This window comes from Diabrotica undecimpunctata, chromosome 1 (genome assembly GCF_040954645.1).
Source record: "Diabrotica undecimpunctata isolate CICGRU chromosome 1, icDiaUnde3, whole genome shotgun sequence".
Lineage (NCBI taxonomy): Eukaryota > Metazoa > Arthropoda > Insecta > Coleoptera > Chrysomelidae > Diabrotica > Diabrotica undecimpunctata.
This window is the reverse complement of record NC_092803.1, coordinates 46,019,746-46,040,581: the sequence shown is the minus strand read 5'-3', so window position 1 is coordinate 46,040,581 and position 20,836 is coordinate 46,019,746. Positions and strand designations below refer to the sequence as shown.

At 32.9% G+C, this 20,836-nt stretch overlaps 1 protein-coding gene across 1 annotated transcript in view; it reads left to right on the top strand.

The window, feature by feature from the left end:
- Nucleotides 1-2,045: 2,045 nt before the first annotated feature.
- Nucleotides 2,046-20,836, top strand: part of LOC140438849 (sialin-like) — a 69,479-nt gene continuing 50,688 nt past the window's right edge. Inside the window, exon 1 of the mRNA XM_072528492.1 lies at nucleotides 2,046-2,230. Coding sequence (XP_072384593.1) covers nucleotides 2,200-2,230 — 31 coding nt within the window. The 5' untranslated portion in view covers nucleotides 2,046-2,199. The remainder of the gene's footprint in view (nucleotides 2,231-20,836) is intronic.

Below are 20,836 nucleotides of genomic sequence, written 5' to 3'. Positions count from 1 at the left end.
GCAACAAATCTGAGGCATTTAAAATATGCTTAAAAAACGTTGGATATAAAATTTCAAAACAGCATACTTTAGTTTTGCTAGTACTAGGACAAACTCTCCGTATTTTAAAATATTTCCACTAAAATTTTTAAATGTTTCTTAAAATGTATGCCTAGTTGCAAGTGCTATATTATCGGTGTCGCAAAACTGACTAGAACTCGTATGTGGAAAATCTACGATATATAGATTACAAGGAAGGGTTGTGGGTACTGAGTCTTGGTTTAGCTTTCTTTTCTTACTAATTTTGTCTCCCATAAAGATTTGAAATTGTCTGTCAGCCAGCATTTGATTGATTAATTGAGCCATTGTTTGGCAAGGAATGACTTTTAAGAACTTATATATCAGTTATTTTCGCAGGATTGTATCATAAGCTGCTGTCGGGTCTATAAACGCCACTTATGTTTTAAGGCAATTCTGAAAGCTGGCTTCGATATAAGTGCCAGTGCCTTATTGAAGTAACTCTGGTTAGGCCTAAAACCCGCTTGTTCTGCGGACACCTTTTCCAGGATTCTATCAGAGATTCCGTTAAACTAGGTTAAATACGTTTATAGGCACAGCTTAGTAACAATACGGATCATAAGCTTTCTGGCTTATTGCCTGGTTTGCTAAGTTTTAAAATGACGATTACTTCAGCCTTTTAAAAGTCTTGAGGGAAGTACTTGTATGAAGAATTTTTGGAAACACCTTACGTAACCAATTCCTAGTTTTGGGTCCCATTTTAATTAAAAATTCATTGTGCAGTCCATAAAATCCGAGAGCTTTCTCTGGTTTTAAATATCTAATTACCGCTTCAAGTTTTTGTTTAACCTTATTTGAATATGCTTCATGTGATGGTGCTCGGGATACTTTTATATCTCTGGACTAACTGAGCTTGACATTTTGTTTGTTAGTGTCAATTCACTACCAAGTTTTCTTACTGAGCTAAAACTATAATGTTTACGCAGTTGTACCCATCCATTTGTTTTCTTCTTTGTCCAATAATAATAATAACTCATCAGTTATATCCGGATTCTCATGCTTTTGAAATGAATTTTACAATAGTTCTGCAATCTCGTTCTAGCCTGAAAGAATATATATTCTTTCCTCTAGCCAGTCTCTTAACATGCTTTCTTTGGCAGCCAATATTACCGCGGTTTAAAGACGTTTCCAGTTGTTTACTGCTAGAGGGCTCCTTTTGACAGACTTTTCCAACTGTACACTGCATTTATTTCAGTCACCCTTATTAAAAATTTTTCGGGCTCTAGGTACAGATATAATTATTGAAATCTCCAAAATTACTTTCAGGAGGACAGGTTGATGTTGTGAACGAGGGAACTTGTTATCGACATTTCTTAAGCACGGAAGCGGGTCGTCTCGATGATTTTTGCTTAAACGGCATAAATCAGGATGTTAGTCTTTTCTTCAGGCACCTGATTTGAAAGCGCTTTCATCTTTTGCATCAAAGATTAGCTGGCGGTTATTGAGAAGAGCCCAGTTATGTAGGAAGTTGCCTGAGTTGTCATTATTAGCTTAGTTTCAGGCTTGCTTCAAGTCTCCAATATATAAAGCACGGTCGTGAGAACTATAGGTATACCGGCCATGATTCGTCAGAGAGTTTATAGATATTAATAATTGTTATTTCATTTATTTTATTGATCTCCATGTGAACACTGTGAAGTATATTTCTGGAACAATTTCTTTATAAGAAATTTTTTTGTTGGGATACCACCGAAATAGATACTTTTATAACAATATTATACCTTGGTCATCTATCTTAGTCAAGAAGACATTTAAGAAAAGAAAGAGTATACTTTATTTGGGTAATTAAATATTTAAAGTTATATAGCTACGTGTAAATCAAGCATGTCCATCATTATTTGGTTTAATTTTTAATTTCTAGTTTAATTTTTTTATTTCAATTCTTCACTCACTATGTTTACTTTGACGGGCAGTGTATTCACTATAGGAGCAAGCTTACCTAGTACGGTATTCTAACCAGGAAACCCCATCCTACCTCTACATACATCGAAGCAATCAAACATTTAATAGTAATATGCGAAATGAATTTAAAAAATATAGGTACATTGATATAGAACGTTTGCAGTTCGCGTGCTTGAAGGTGCTTTAAAGAAATTAGGAGTAATATTTGTGTGTGTAATAGTCGGTTATAGTTAATTTACAATGGTTAATATTCAAATCCCTGTAAAATCAAGTAAGTTATAATTTTTTATATACAAAAATACATATTTAGCATAAATATCGTACAAAAATATTCTTAATTTTTGCGTTGTGTCGTAAAATTTACAATAATGATTTGGTTAACTAAGTTGTTAATCGCGATTTTAGCGTGCTATTTTATAACAATTCTTGTCTTTCATAGCTATATTTTTAAATAATCAATCACAAATAACAAATCTTCTGCAAAATACAAAACGAACAAATTCTCCAATTTTTTAGTTAAACATAAGAAAAAATATTCTAGTAGTTTAATTTTATCTACCACAATCATAAAAATATTTCACACATTATATTGCCAGTATTTTTGAGGGACGCATTCCTGGGACGACTTTATTAGGGGATAGTTCATTTGATGACATGAAATTAACTTCAACTTATAAATATCTGTCAGAAAAATGATGAAATATGGATTTTATAAAGGTTTTCTACAGCTACTACTAAGATTTGCGATCACTACATCAAAATGTTCTCTGTTCTGCTCCAGTCTTGGTGATTGTTAAACGTTTATGCCCAACCAAGTTCTGATATAGCGAAGCCATGACATGGCTCTTCTGTCTACTCCTCTTCGGCCCTTTATCTTCCCTTAAATTAATAATAGTAGCAGGCCACATAAATCCACATTTCAAATTTCATGGTATTTAATTTTAATGTCCAGGCTACAACTCCATAAAAAAAGACTGACCAAACGTAACATTTAATAACTCTCATTCGGATGTCTAATCTTAGTTTTCTGTTATATATAATTTTGCATACATTTAATTGTACATGTTTCTAGCCTATTCTACTCGTGTTTTTTATTTCTATATCTGGATCCTACTTATCATTAATACTACTTCTAAGTTTCTGAATTTCCGAACTGGTTCTAATTGAGTGTTATTTAGGCCAATGCTATAATTTTCATCGGTTTTGCTAATCACCATTACTTTAGTTTTTTGAAGATTTATTGTCAGTCTCATTGCTTTACTGCTATTAACTCTGTCTAGTATATTTTGTAAGCCTTTCATTTTTCAGAACGGTATCGTTCGCATATTGATATTGTTAATATATTTACCGTTTATTTTTTAACTTTGGCGTCATCTAGTGCTTATTTGAATATGCATTCACAATACGATTAAAGAGCAATGGAGACATGTCACATCCTTTTCGAACATCTGTTGTATATGACTGCTTTGATTCCAATAAAGGTTTTGGAGATATTTTGATATAACACTTTTTCATGCTGGACTCTGCTAGTCAATACAACAGAGATGTATTAAACTGGTAATAGCCGTATTTTTGAATTGGTGTTTGAGCGTTTGAGGTCTCTTTTAATTTTTTGTAAAGTTTGAATGTATCATATTTTTTGTCTAGGTTTTGTATTTCGTTATTTCATTTATCCACTTTTCTTTTTCTTCTTTGATTTTTAAATCTATGGTTCTTTAGTTTCTTTATGTAGATGTTAGTTGTTTTTATATTTTCCTCTCTCTTTCATGAGTTTCGTCATCCGTTTTTTCCGTTTTTTACTTTCTTCTTAAGTTCTTCTCTTTGTACTCCAATTATGGTATTTTTTATGGTTTGCCATATATTTTGTTTTTCTTTGTCTCTTGTTATAATTGTTTTTCTTTCAGGTTTTTATTACGTTTGGTTGCTACTTCTTCTATATTAACTACACTACACCAACTTCACTAAAAAGTGAAGTTTTCTAGAGATTTTTCAATGTTTCTGTGTATGATAAATGTTAAGCCATATTTTAGAGGACAGCTATTTTCTCCTCCACAGGAATAGATAACATGGTCATGAATTTCTAGTTTTCCTGTACTGTCCCATCTTACTTTGCTCAATCCTAACGTTTTAATAGTAGTCCTGCTCATTTCTGGAATAACAATAGGCTTCGACTATTTCATGTTCCAACTTGTATCGATTTTTTCAAGATAGCTAGTTTAGAGATTCGTCGTAAACCTGCTTCCTTTAAGAAGCTCCGGAACTCAGGACCATTTATGAGTTTACTTGTTATGATGAGTGATTTTCTTAAAATATTCATAAAGGATTTTTAATGCATTATTTTTTTTGCTTTCTGCATCCTAATGTCTTGACTTTATTAGTTCTTCTGCCTTTAGAGTTTATTTTTTCACGCAGGGGCAACAGAGTGCCCCTACTTCACACCACTCTTCCACCTTCTCAAGGAAACTCTTGGTAGATTTAAGATGACAATTTGTACGAATGGTCATTCGGTGATTTCACCGTATCTGGCTACCCTCACTTATTTTAGTCTAAATACCAATGCAGTTATCCACATCTTAATTTTCTTTTTTTCCTCTCTTGCCAATTGTTTCCTTTTAGAGATTTTGCTTTCACTGTTTCTTAGATTTATTTTTTCTATTCTACTGCTTCATTGGGGGATTGATCCATCTATAGAAGGTTGTCACTTTAACATTTGCGCTGTCTTCAGATAGTTCCTTTACCGTTTGGTGATTTATTTCTTGGTACTATGTGTCCACTTTTCTCTCTGGGTCTCTGTTTTTCTTAATTTTGTTAATTAATGCTGTTGTTATTTTTAATATTGTTGTTTACTAATTCTTATTCCAAAATATTTAAGCAGCTCATTTATTACAGCATTTTTATTTGCAACTTTTCTATTTTTCAGGTTTTCAATCATTTTTGAAACTTCCCTGCGTGTTTATATTATCTTCTTTGTTTGTGTTTTTTTCTAGTATTTATGATTCTAACGTCATTTGTGGTTCTGTATACAGTTTCTTTAGATACTCAATCCATAAACCCTTTCCTGTGTGTTTCGGATCTATAAGTTCCGTCACCTATATTTTTGAGAAGTGTTTCTTCTTGAGAAGAGTTTTTCGTCCTGAAAATGATCTGTGTGTATTAACCTTTTTTGACAAGATCTTCCTTAGCTGATCGAAGATAGTTAAAAAAAAAATAAGAAGATTTCTATTTTTGAAATGAAAGTTTACAGTTTTGCTTTAATCTGTACCTTTAAATTGCAAGGCGAAACAGATGATGCTAAAGATGCAAGAGAGGTTTGGGGAATCTGAAATTTGTCTTTCACAACATATCTCCTCATCTAAGCAAAAACCCTTGACGAATTGATTTTTTGTACTCATAAAGAGTAAACCGAAATAAAAGAAAAGACAGTTAAGATTTGATTTCACGTATAGTGCCTCTTTATATTCGCTTATATTTATTTCATTCTATCAGGATTCATTAGAGCGACTGGTACAGAAGCTCTAAAAGTGAAATCAAATCTGTTCTGTGAAATTAAGTTTCGTCAATTCAGTTAATTTAATTTTTTCTAGCATTATTTGGATCTATCATGTTCTATGATGTAAGTATACGTTTCTACTTATTTCTGTTATCCTTTTATGTAACAGATACCTTGTTCAGTTATCTCAGAGGTTTTAACTCTTGTTTTTGTAGTGTATTCTGGTTTCCTATTTTCATCTTAAATCATCCTCTCTTTTGGTATCAAAAATACACTTTTTCAAATTTGAAGGCGCACTTCTCAGACCAATATATTTTTTGTTCTTCATACCTTAAAAGTGAAGAAAAATAATGCTGTCCGCTGAATGAGGGTACTTATCGCTTTCCAAGCGAATTTTTAAAGTTTAGTTATCGAAAGTTTACTACATCATCAAGAAAAGCATAGTGACTTGAAATCGCTGTACTTCTGTACTTCTACTTTAGTAAAAAAGCATTAGTTGTACTCTAGGTAATAAGCTTATAACTGTTAAAATGGTTAAAAGGTTTTTATTTATAATTTAATATTTAAATATTTAATATATAATTTAATATTTCGCATTTATAATTCTAAGTAATAAAAGTAGTAATAATATTCTTTATGTAACATTCTTTGGATAGTTTATACATAGATTTAAAGTTGCGAAACAACTTTTTAATGTAACTAATTGTAATATTGAAAAAGTTTCAAAAAAAAATATTTTAAATACAATAAACTACTAGAAGGTATATTATACAATATTAACTTTTTAATTTTGATAGACAACAGTACAATAATCAAACAAGCATCATAAACACAGTCCAATGTGCGAGATTCACAACCTTCATGTTACTTTTTGGAACTTTTGGCAGTGGCGTAGCGTACGACAATGCACAATTTGGAAAATATCAAATATTCTTTTATTCGTTTACTACTTGAACAGCTAACATTTTTAATAAATCATCCCAAATTTTGGCATATGCAGATGATGTTGATCTAGTTGCCTGCACAACACGCAAGCTAGAAGAAATGTATACCACCTTGTCACACGCCTCAAAAAATATGGGCCTGCAAGTAAATGAAAATAAAACTAAGATAATGGCATCAACACCCAACAATAGAGCCAGAAACATCGGCCACCAACTCACGGTTGATAATTCTACCTTTGAAGTGGTGGACAAATTCACATACTTAGGCTCCCTGATCACCAAGGAGAACGTCATGACGGAAGAAATCAAGCGAAGAATAATCCTAGCAAACAAATGCTATTTTGGACTGAGTAGACATATGAGAAGCAGAAACTTAAGCCAAAAAACAAAAATAACCATATACAAAACCCTTATACAACCAGTGTTGACATATGGGTCAGAGGCATGGACCATTTCCAAGGCAGATGAAAATCTCCTGCTTATATTTGAACGAAGGATCCTGAGAAGAATATTTGGTGGCATCTGTGAAAATGGTGTTTGGAGAAGGAGGTACAACTACGAGATATATCACAGATATAAACATATATTTGGTGGTAAAGACGTAGTATCCTTTATAAAAATAGGAAGACTAAGATGGGCAGGACATCTGGCAAGATCACAGCAGAACAACCCTCCTAGAAGAATCCTTATGTCACAACCTGTGGGAAGTAGAAAAAGGGGTAGACCAAAACTCAGATGGAGGGATGGTGTAGATGAGGATGGTAGACAAATAGGCGCAGCAAACTGGCAACAGTTGGCAATGGATAGAACTGACTGGCGTAATAGACTTGGGAAGGTCGAGGCTCTTTTATAGGTCTGTAGCACCAATGATGATGATGACTTGAACAGCTATGAAGTTAGGTTAGGTTAGGTTTAAAAACCTGACTTACAGTTAAATTTGTTTAACTGATAATGCATAATCAATAACATGTGCTTTTATTGTTTAATCAAATATTATGTTTTTAGGAATAAACCACATATCGTTTGATAAATTAGTTTTCAGAACCACAATGCTTTCAAAATTCACGTTTTTAATTTAATAAATGATATTAATCTACTAATGCATTACTGTAACGATCAGAGTCGATTTCATATACACTTATCTCATAACACATACATCCTGTAACATCTCGATAGACCCATTTTGTACCAGAAATTAATTGATTATAGATCTTTCCCCTCTGCTCTCTATGATTCTGGTATATGTATGTATACAGGATGAGTCATACCTATTGGGACATAGACTAAGGACAGGTTATTTGGACCAAAATATGGCTATTGGGCCAAATATGCCTTAATAAAATGTTGCTGAGAAAAAAGATACAGGGTGTTACAGTAAATTTTTGTTTTTCGTTTTTTGCTAATAGTTTCCCTGTATATTTGTAAATTGCTATCAAAATTGACACAGAGGCATAATCTTAGACAAGAAATAGTATTTTATTTACAATTTTACGTTTTGTCATAGAGGGCGCCACGTGGATCATTCCTAATGATCAAATTGAGTCTAAACTTTTTCTGATGAAACTTTTTAATAATTTTTATTAGAAAATATGACGTAAACATCATTTTTACGTAAAATTGGTACTCTTGTAAACATGATAATTTTTCGATAAAAACGCAGTCGAACTGCATAGAGTCTTAAAAAAGGATTTCAAATATTATTTCATTTATGAAACGTTTGCTTTGGACTGTCAGATAATTGTTGTTGATAAATGACATTTGTTCAGAGTAAAGTATGTTTGATGTGCCAGTGTAGTGTAATGTTGCATTTTTTAAAAGTAATCATTACTTTTTTTAATTAAAATGCCTCGTCACAATCATTTTACTAATGAAGAAATGCGAGGTATACGCACATGAAAATTTTTGCGGTCGCTCGGCAGCCAGAAGGTATGGAATGTTATACGCAAACAGAAGGCTACCAAATCACAAAACTTTTGCAAGATTATATCGTAGGTTAGGTGAAACTGGGTCATTTCACACTAAAAATCGGGGTGGTCGACCGAAACAAATCACACCTAATCAAGAACCCAATTATGAACTTTTGGTTCGAGTAGATGAAAATGCTGAAATAAGTTCACGACATCTATCAGTAGCAACAAGAGTAAGTCTATTGTTAGAATTCTAAAAAAAGAGAACCTCCATCCTTATCACTTCACTCCTGTTCAAAATTTACTTCTAAGAGATCTTACACGACGGTTACAGTTTTACCAACGTATTCTGAATAAACATCGCAATGACAGACACTTTATTAAGAATATTATGTTCACCGACGAAGCAACTTTTACCAGACGAGGGGTTTTTAATTGGCGAAATAGTCATTATCGGGAAGAAGAAAACCCACATGCTATTAAAGCTAGACATTTTCAGCATGACTTTAAATTGAATATGTGGTGTGGCGTTATAGGCTACCAACTACTAGGGCCTTATGTTCTTTTTCCGAATTTAAATGGAGATTCTTATTTATTCTTTTTGGAAAATACTCTTAGTGATATTTTAGATAATCTGTCACTGGATGTAAGAAGAAAAATGTGTTTTATGCAGGATGGAGCGCCACCTCATTTTTTATTAGCTGTTAGAAATCATCTTAATGACGTATTTCCTCAACGATGGATTGGCAGAGGCAGTGATTTTCAATGGCCACCAAGAAGTCCTGAGTATAACCGGCTAGATTTTTATTTTTGTGGACATATGAAGTCCTTAGTTTATGCCAATGAAATTAATACACGAGACGAACTATGGAGATACATGCAAAATACATTCAAAATCTTATAAGGGGACAGAATAATATTTTTTAACGTCCGAAAATCCTTTATAAAAAGAATTAGAAAAGTTAAAGTGTGTTTAGTTTTGATTTATCGTCAAAACGGAAACCTTACGTTAGTTGCAACTTTGTTTATTAGTTTGGTATTTGATAGCGGAATTGTAAATCAAATACTATTTTTTGTCTAAGATTATGCCTGTGTGCTAATTTTGATAGCAATTTATAAATATACAGGGAAACTATTAGCAAAAAACGAAAAACAAAAATTAACTTTAACATTATGTATCTTTTTTCTCAGCAACATTTTATTAAGGCATATTTGGCCCAATAGCCATATTTTGGTCCAAATAACCTGTCCTTACTCTATGTCCCAATAGATATTACTCACCCTGTATATTTGTGTTTACCAAGATGTTATTGCCTTTTTATCTCATGATAACAGTCATTAACATCTTAGTAGATGTGTTGTGGTTCATCATTGTGCTTCAGTAGCTCGCATTCTTTGATTAATAATATTTTTCTACTGGTCACTGTTTGTTGAGAATCTTTTTCGTAATACCTGTCCATCGCTGTGGAGATGACTTTGTGACTTTAAGGCCTTCTTTGAACCACCAACTGCTTATTTTACACGCAGAGTAAAATACGAAAAAGACCAGAGTTGAAACTAATTTCTTCCAGTTTGTCATAGTTATAGTAATGTTTTAATATCTAATGTTTAAGTCATTCATTTATATGATCAAAGAGACTTCCTCGCATACCGCAATAGTTAAGTCTTCAGAACACTATTGTTCACGAGTAATAACCATGATTTTGGTTTTATTATAATTAACCATGAGTCCAAACTTAGCGTTTTCCTCCTTCCTACCTCGAAATTTTTTAATAAGTTAGTGATTTCTTCTGAAGTAGAATCTAGAAATGTATTGTCGTCTGCTATATAAGTCAGTTATCTATAGTCTATTATAGTCTTTAGTCATTATGAATATTCTGAATAGATGTTAGATAATTAGGAAGATAAAATACATCCTTGGCATACTCCCTTCTCCAAAGTTCATTCACCAGATATGCATCTGCCCATTCGAATATATGCTATGTTATCTTGATACAATTTGTTAATAAAGCTAGTCAAGCGTTTAGGTACACCAATTCTAGTTAGTGTGTTCCATAGTTTGTTACATCTAACATTATCAAAAGCCTTTGTATATCAACAAAACATAAATATCGGGATCTGATATTCTCTGGCTTCTTCTATGATGTTTCTTGCATCAAGGATTCAACCTCTGCCCTTCAAAAAACTAGCCTGCTCAGGTGCTATTTGTAAACTTATGAATTTTTCTAGAGGACGTTGAAGGATGTAGAGGATAACCTTTGTTCAATCAGAAATTAGTCCATTTATTTGTATTTTCACATTATTCTTAATTTACTGAATTTGTATAATTTTACCATGTATAATTGTGAAAAATATGGATTAGTTGCTTAATTACAGTTTGTTCAACTTCCTGCAAACTATTGCCAAATATTTTATTGAGGAAATGCCTGTAATCATTTACTCGGTTCAAATTATATTTGCTAGCTTTCAAAAGTCAAAGGTTTTGTTCTATGGAGAGGGCAATACACTTATTTGATAAATCGTAGCATTTTTGTGAGATAATAAATTTAGCATCGGGACTAGTTTAAAACGCAGTCTATTATAAAGTTTTACCGCAACAGCAACTAGAGTGTAATCATTCAGTAGCTGTCAATAAAACTATATTTTACTCCACGGCTTCAACATTTTATTTTATCATCGTCGATCGAGAAGAATAGGACAAAGGGAATTTAGAAACAATTCGAACTTGTAATTATATTCAAATTTGTCCAACCTTACTGGCGTGTAATATTAGAGCAAGTAGTCTATAGTTGTTACAATTATTTGTTGGACCTTTCTTATGTAGAGGTATAATTATGGTTATTCTCCAATTCTCATGCCAAATGCCTGTGTGCCAGTATAAAACTTACAATACGTCCTCCAAATATCTAGAACCTTGTGCAATTATCTTTGATAGACGAGGATCTTCTGATCTATCGATCTCTTATATATGTACTAATTTTTACTCAGTTGTTTTTTTTTTTCTATTACAGATTCATTAAATTATTTAAGGATTAGCTCTAGGAGCATGTGGACAGTATTTTATTTGTTTAATAGGAATATTTTCTCGGACCAGATGCTTTTCTATTGTTTTTACGTTCTAATGCTTTCTTGACTTTTTCTGTGATTATGCATACCCTCTGTTGTACACTGTCATTCTGTCCATGCAAATTGTTTATAAATAGCGAATACCATTATTTTGGAACTGCTCAATTATTTTGAAGCTATTTTCTTGTTAATGTTACTCACAACTTTAGTTGAAAACACGGGATTAGTGTTGAGATAGTAGAAATTGTGGAAAATTATAAAATAATGACAATATAAGTAAAAAATATAAACGACTAAAACTCACGAGTTATAATAAAGCATTTATATGTTTCATTTGAATTGCAAAATAAATTAATGCATTAATAATTGCTACGATTTTAAGTGAGTCAAATTTTTATAGGTTAATAAAATTGTGATGAATAATTTGCTGAAGGTTAGGTGTATCATATTTTAAATCAGCTATTTACACACATTTTAGTTCGCACGGATATGGCAGATACGACAAATATATCGCACTTAATATATTTACTGTATTTATGATTAAAGGAACATTATCAGCATACATAGTTCTACAGTGGTTCATCAAATCGTTTATCATTATATCGCTCAACACAATGCTTCAGAGTATCAATAAAAATACATATCGCATGTATGTAAACAGTACCGATTTCTCCAGTAAGTCTAATACCGATTCCTAAAATGTTGTTTCATCATCATCTTTGGCTCTACAAACCTGTGTGGGTCTTGACCTGTTTAAGAATTAGTCTCCATTCCCCCCTATTTTGCGCCCTGGCTTTCCAATTTCTAACCCCTAGAATCCTCAAGTCATCTTCGACTTAAGTTTTAAATCTAGCTCTTGGCCTACCTCTCTTCCTGGTTCCTACTGGCTCTTGATATAATATCTGCCTTTGGGGGTTTCCAGTGTCCATTCTACCACCCCATACAGCCCATGCTGTATGGGGTGGAGGTCTAGACCTTAAAGAAAGAGGTGAGCGATCGACTTAAAGCATTCGAGATGCGGACCTACCAAAGAATATTAAAAATAACTTGGGTAGACCGAATAACAAATGTTGAGGTCCTCACAAAGATGACAAAGAAAATGGAAATCATGAATACGATTAAGATAAAAAAGTTACAATATCTCGGCCACGTTATGAGAGGGGATAATTATGTGTTCCTACAAACTATAATGCAGGGAAAAATACAAGGAAAACGAAGTATTGGGAGAAGACGCATCTCCTGTCTCAACAATCTGGGAAAGTGGTATAATTGCAGTTCCGTCGACTTGTTCAGAGCTGCAATATCAAAAGTGCAAATAGCTGTGATGATAACCAACCTCCTTAGAGGAGACGGTACCTAAAGAAGAAGAAGTGTTCATTCTTTCAAGGTGTCCTAGCCACCCTAGTCTATTAATTTTAATAGACCGGACGATCTTGCATGTTTCATAGCATTGATATAACTCAAAATTGTAGCGCCTGCACCATATCCCGCTTTCTTGTACTCTTCCGTATATGTGCCTAAGTATTCTTCTTTCAAAGCGGCCTAACAGTTCTTCGTCGCTTTTTACCATAGTCCATGTCTCTGACGCGTATGTCAGAGACAGGTTTAATAAGAGTTTCATATATTATTATCTTGGTTTTTCTGCTAATTATGTGTGATGTTAAGAGCTGCTTTAGTCCAAAGTAAGCTCTGTTTGCCAGGCATATTCTTCTATTAATTTCTACGCTTACTAGGTTGCTGGTATTTAGTTGTGTTCCAAGATATATAAACTCAGAGACCCCTTTGAATGTGTGTGCTTCTGCCACCAGATCTTGTAGTGCCGCTATTTGTGTGCTGTTCGTGACCTTTATGTATTTTCCACAAGGAAACAAAGTTCCTGTATTTGGCTGTATACCATATATTAAAAAATTTTGAATAAAATCCTTTATAAAAAGGTATATAAAAAACCCAGTTGGGCTATGTTGAATTGACAAAACGTTTTCGGAATAAGTATTCCATCATCAGTGTCTATTTAATACATGGATGTAGCCACTAAATATGTGGGTAAAAACCCTTTAAAAATTATTAAATAAAATTTAGTTTACATTATGTCTAATTTACAGTTGAGATGTTAAAGTTACCGTTGGATTGGTAGCATGGCGACATATGACTCTACATTAAGTTGCAAGTCCTGAGACGGTATCTCTACGAGGACATTGAGTTGCTTTGACAAAGTCCTCGTAGACATACCGTCTCAGGACTTGCAACTTAATGTAGAGTCATATGTCGCCATGTTACCAATCCAACGGTAACTTTAAGATCTCAACAGTAAATTCGACATAATGTAAACTAAATTTTATTTAATAATTTTTAAAGGGTTTTTACCCACATATTTAGTGGCTACATCCATGTATTAAATAGACACTGATGATGGAATACTTATTCCGAAAACGTTTTGTCAATTCAACATAGCCCAACTGGGTTTTTTATATACCTTTTTATAAAGGATTTTATTCAAAAATTTTTTTATGTATTTTGTTTTGGATAAGTTGACCTGCAGTTCCATTGTCTTCGCGGCTTTTTCTAATGTTTCAAAAGCCTGTATCAGGTCTCTTTCTGTCCGTGTTACTATGTCAATGTCATCTGCGTAGCTCAATATCTGTACACTTCTATTGATGATCGTACCTCTGGTTGTTATGCCCTATTTCTCTATGGCTCTTTCTAGCGCGATGTTAAACAATAGACACGATAGACTGTCTCCCTGGCGTAGTCCAGTATGTGTTTGAAAAGACCTTGATACTCTGTTTTGTACCTTGACTTTGCACTCAACTTTCGAAAGAGTTGCCTTTACCAATGTTATTAGATGCGGCGAAATATCTAATTCTGCCATGGCATTATAAAGTTCGCTTCTGTCTACACTGTCATAAGCGCTTTCAAAATCTATGAAGAGGAAGTGGGTATCGATTTCATATTCATATGTCTTTTCTAAGGTTTGTCTGAGAAGGAAAATCTGATCAATTGTTGACCTTTTTTTTCGGAATCCACATTGGTATTTGCCTATTTCTTCTTCAGTATATACTAGTAAACCATCATAAAGTATATAAGCCAGTACTTTGTAAGCCGTATTTAAGAGGGTAATGCTTCGATAGTTGTCACATATTAGTGGATCCTCTTTCTTGTGAATAGGTATTATAATACCTACATTCCAACTGTCTGGGAGTTTTCCTTCTCTCCAAATGGATGCAACAAGTTGTTTGCCCTCCATAATTATGAGGTTGGTATATATACATATATTATGCATACAGGGTGCGGTAACATATCTACCTATACGTATATGAATGCTCGTGAACATTCGTACAGGTCCCTAAATATTAACTATTCTATTACTAAACTATAAGTAGCAAAAAAGTAATCAAGCAAGGACACACGTTATCATCTTCCAAAATCTTTACGACAGTTCTTTAACATGCTTTAACAAAATTAGATTGAGAAGCTAAAGGAATCCATGTCAACGGTGAAATGCTCTCCGAACTACGATTTGCGGACGGCATGGTTGTGGTAACAGATATTTTAAAAGAGGTTGGAACTATTCTTCCAGAATTAGATGTCGCCAAAAGTTCACTGCAACGAAATGGGGGGTATCTCATAAATATAAATACTTGGATCATTAAATCTAAATTGCTAGGGATTGCCAAACTGCTGAACTGCAAAGAAGAATTATTTTAGTATGGGCTGTATATAAAGATCTATCAGACATCTTCAAGAGCGACATGCCAAATTATAAGAATTTCGACCAATGTGAGTTGACCACTTTCCTTAACCAACAACCCAGGCTACAGCAAGCAAACTCAGAGTAGCCCAGAGACGAATGGAACGCTCGCTACTTGCACTGACTCTCAGAGACAAAGTTAGAAACAAAGAATTAAAAAGAAAGACAGATGTCATTAAGCATAGAGCGCATAGCATGGCTGAAGTGGAACTGAGCGGGCTATGTAACCAGAATGTGAAGACCACGAGCTCACAGAAGAAGCAGAGGTAGACTACCTACGTGATGGACAGACGACGTCAAAAGAATCGCTGGGAATTGGCTGCAAAAAGCTTAAGACAGACAGAACTGGAACAAATTAGGAGAGGCCTAGGTTCAACTTTTGACGCAGAAGGCTGGATGTTAATGATAAAGCAGTCGGCTGTACCTTAATGACTTAATAATACAATGGTCTTTGTGGACGACTTACCACAAGAGTAATATTTAATACTGTAATGTAATGGTACATTCTAATATAGGTTTATAAATCGTCGTATGAAATTATATTTATACCCACTCTCGTTGCGCGACGATAGATGAAACGAGACTCGAGAGGAGAGACAGGCGTAATCGCCTATTGATATTATTACTCATTGAAAATTTTATATTGGGTGGTATATTTGCAATAAGAAAAATAGTAGAACGCTCAGATTTGCAGATTTTGATAGTTCTGCTTAAGATATAGTGCGGCGGCTGGTTGTTCTGGTAATTAAATATTTAATAAAAAATATTAATTTTTTACTTACATTAAGTAATAATTATCCAGTTCAACATTTTTAAAATTCAGCAAAAAATGCATACATATCCTAGTTTTTTTTTATTTTTTTTGTTTATTTTAAAAATGTAAAACCTAAAAATATAACAAATTTTTTACACGAGAGTCTTTTCATTCTTTTACACTATCATCATTCAATTCAATAATAAATTTATTTCCACCAATAATGTGGAAGTGTCCAACCTTCTTATAGTTTTCTTTAACTTTTATCACTTTGCTGTCAGTCTGATCTGGTGAAGGAGTAGAAGAGGAAGCCTAAAGAAAATTTGGCAGTGCTTTGATTGGATGTGATCTAAGAAATTTAAGGAGAGAAACCATTACCTGTTTTGAAATTGTACTATATGTACAAGGCTGCTGCAGTAAAATAATGTCGCTAACAATTTATATTAAATAAGGAAGAATGAAACTTTATCCGTTAAAGAAATATACACAAATACAGCAAATATATACACGTGCATACCTTCCAAAAATCTTGTTTGAATGGAACCATATGCCGGTACCGTCTCTAGCGGCACTTGCTTGATCCCATAATAGGATTTGCGCTTTCACATTATGGCTTGTTATACAAAATTCACCGCAAAATTACTGCTGCCTCCAGCCCGATTTGATTTCCGCTCCTCGACGAAATTAATAGACGCTTCTTATAATAAACTAGAAGCATTAGGTGACTTGCGAGATTTTTTCTTTATTTTTGGGCCAATTGGGAGAAATTGGGTGTCGTCTATTCCAAGTACCTGTTTGTTTTCGAATTTTTTGATTAATGAAGTGTGAGGCAGTAATAATTGTGCTTCACTATAATTTTTTTTTTTTGAAGAATTATATGCCAGCCAAAATTTAGAGACTGTTTCGAAAACAGTAGTTTTAGTAGATTAATAAAATACTGTTTATTCTTGAAATATTTTATTTACAAACCATAGTTTAATAATTAAGAAAATACATAATTTCAAGAAACTTTTAATATTAAGAAACACATTGATAAATTTGTTTAATATCTTTAATATTAAGACATATAAAAATAATTATTACAATGAACCGCAGCAATATTATGTAAAAGTGGTTTCTCATCAAAAGCTCTTCTGATCAAAAGTTCTCAGTGTTCCAAGACTCAAAAATTAATTGCTTCTGAGCTACAGAGGTTCAAATTGTCGTTTAGTGTTCAATTTGATTAATACATATTTGTATAATATACAGGGTGTTAGTAAATAAGTGCAACAAATTTCACGGAGCGTTTCTACATTTTTTCTATGCAAACGTATGTCTGCAATTTTGTTTCGTTTTCCGAGAAACAGGGTGTTAAATTTTTTCTTACACAAATATTGATATTTTTGTTGCTCTAAAACGGATTGAGATTCAAATAAAATTTGGTGGGTTTTAAGAAGCAGATATTATATTCATCATTGGCCCGCATACGGATAATGGTCTCAATTTATTTAAAGAAAAAATGACATAGTTTGTTTCACGAAAAATGGTTGAGTGCGTAATGGTTACCTAAGTTGATCCTATTGTGTATACAAGAGTCTCTCAATAAACTACCGAAGTACACAGGGTCGCACTTCAGAAAATTTGTTATTTAATATATTTCATTGGTAGCTGTGTAATACACGATTATAAAAATTTATTAAATTATTTCATATGGTATTTTCAGGTTGTTCAAGTGAATATACTTGATAATTGAACAATTTTTAACATGAAGAAAGTAGTTTTTTTGTTCTACATGAATAATTGTAGTATATGGATCTAAATTCAGAAATGTACTTTCCTTCACACTTTTTACAGGCTTAGGACTGTCAGCAAAAACTGGCGTGTTTAAAAGTTATTGCTCTTCCTAATCGGATATCGTTAAAAATGTACAGTAATAATAGTTCTATTTACAGTATATACATACAAACGAATACATAATGTACAAAAAATAGATGAATTAAAAAAATATAGAAAAATATATACAAGTTAATATTTACAAAAAAAAAATACCCAAAATAACCAAAATATATTTATGAATTCCTAAATACCTAATTCTGTTTCGCTGTCGCTATCCACTTCAAGATTAATAACAATTGGTTTAATTATGTGATTCAAAGTACCATATGAATTTTCTACGTTCATTACATGGCGTACTGAATTTTTCCAACTTTCTGGGGAGATATCATCAACACATTTCCTTATTAATTCGACTACACTACCACTTAAAGTTGGAGAAACATTTTGTGACCTAACATTTGACTTTAGTTGGTGCCACATATGCTCTATGGTATTAAATAAACAATAGTAGGGTGGAAGCCGTAACACTGTATGTCCCATGTCCTCGGCCAATGCGTCACAAACATATACTTTTTTAATAGAAAATGATTTTAACACTTCTAACAGTTTATTTTTTAAATAACTTTCTTCAAAATATATATCGTTTTCTAACAGGTAGTTTTGAATTTCAATTTTCGTGTTATTTGCACTTGGAAACTTATGTAATTGACGACTGTGGTAACTTGCATTGTCCATTACTATCACACTATTTTGAGGAAGGTTAGGTATAAGACAATTCTTAAACCATTGCTCAAAAAGCTCTGCCGTTGTATCATCATGGTAGTCCACGCAGGAGTCTTTAATGTTCTTTGCAGAAAGCCATAAGGCATTTGGGACCCAACCATTTTCTGATCCTGCATGTAAAATTGTTATTCTTTTCCCTTTGTTTGATGGAGCTTTTGTTTGACACCTGTTGGAAGAATCGGACCATCCTTTGGATGGTGTTTCTGTACGGTACTTTCTTATGGAAGTTATATATTCAGTACTCCACTTTTGTAAACGATGGGTCTCCATAAGCACTTGCCTTTTGTCAATTGTACGATATCTGAAGCCCATTTTAGACAAAATCCTCCAAAGACTAAGGCGGCTACAGTTAATTTGTGTATCATCATTAGTAAGCCGTTGTTTTAAAGCATCTAATGTAGGTATCCGTTGCTCTTCGTAAATTGTGTAAATTTTTCGTCTTATTAAGTCTTTATCACTTTCGTCAATACATTTGGTAGAACCGGCATCCTTACGCTTCCTTCTTGACTTAATGGGATTTGATGTAATTCTTTTCACTGTGGTTAGAGGTATTTTCGTTAAATCAGATATTTCACTGGCAGCAGTATTAGCAGTAAGTCCTCTTGTAAGTAAAGAACCATATATTGTTTTTACGATTTCTCTAGCGTCAGCAGATAAATGCTTTTTCTTTGCTAGAACACTGGAAGAAGCACCATCAATGTTTTTCCACGGACGCCACATAATGCTGTTTTATAGGTATAAATAGGTATAACACTGGTAACACTTGTAAAACTTTCAACTAAATGAAACAAAATGTATATTTTAAAATTTCTCATCGGTTTTATATACTTTTACAAATTATACAGAATAGAGGGAACCTGTATAATTATTCCAGGAAATACTTAACGATCAACAAATTTATTGTGGCCATTAAAAGATCAACCATTGATAGTGAAACTCACTGTTAAAATGTTTACAACTTTATGAAATAAAATGTACTCTAATCGTTTTTATAATTTTATACGATTTTTTAATCGTTTTTATATTACCACGAATTTATTATACAAACAAGATAACGACACTCCACAGTAGGTTCAATTTTACCTGAATACTTACCTGCTCAACTAATGTTGACTAAGCTGGGGTACTTGCGGTCGGGTTTGTACCGGAATATGTTCTTATTTATTTAAATATAACGCGTCGTTTTTAGCAAATAAAAAAAATAAAACATCTTACCGCATATATTTTTTTCTTTAATATAATTTAGTAATATTAAACCAGAACAATAACAGAAAGTACTTAAATAAAGTAAATAAAATTTTAAATAAGTCCAAGCTACAAAAAAATAATCAACTGACACATTAAAACGTGACACCAGATTCAACTCTTAGATTCATTGGTAGTCGTATTCGTGCAAATATTCCTGGTGTATTTCAAATTTATAGAACTGAATTATAGAAATTTAAAGTGTCGGTTTTTAGTCCATTTTTCAAAATCAGGAATTTGGAAACGTGTCGTCATATATTGAATTCAAAAGATACATCTTCATGAATTTTTTCAGATTTTTTAAAGCAAAATTGCGTTCAGAAAAAATAAAGTCGAAAAAAGCTTCTTTTTTAGATTTTAGAAGTTCTATGGGCTCTGGGAAGCTATAAATTTGTATGAAGTCATGTTTTATATGCTTTATTGAAAACACAAGTCGCGGTGCTGATCGGCGAGGGGGCACTTTTGACCATCTTATTCCGCTATAGCCTTTATATTGAAAAATAGAAGGAAAACTGATAATTTTAAGCCTTATAACTAAGAAATAATTAACATCTGAATTTTGGAGCAACGGGAACTTTCCAACAGTATGACCAAAACTCCATATTTGCACGTATTAATGACTTTTACGTAAGTAAATAATAAAGGGTAACCCTTTAAGAGGTAAAACTGATTCGGGATGGATCCCTATTATACCAGAATATAAACAACCACATCAGAATGATGGTAATTTTGTAGCACTGTTGTGGTACGCAGTCGAATCTGGGTTGAAGAACTTTCTGAGCATTTGGTTACTTCTTAGAAGAATGCACTTTACATGAGGCCACAAATCCAAAATAAAATAATTGACATCTGTGGTAAAATTATTCAGCACAAGATCATCGGTAAAGTAAATAATGTTAACTTTTATACGATTCTCGCTGACGAAAGGACTTACATTACGCCTATGAAAAAAGTGTAATTGTTCTTGCGATATAACCTCATAGTTACTCTCAAAAAGCATACACTTGAATGTTCTTATGTGATTGATCAAGATTACGAGTCTAACTTCCTTACACACACACACACACACACACACACACACACACACATATATATATATATATATATATATATATATATATATAT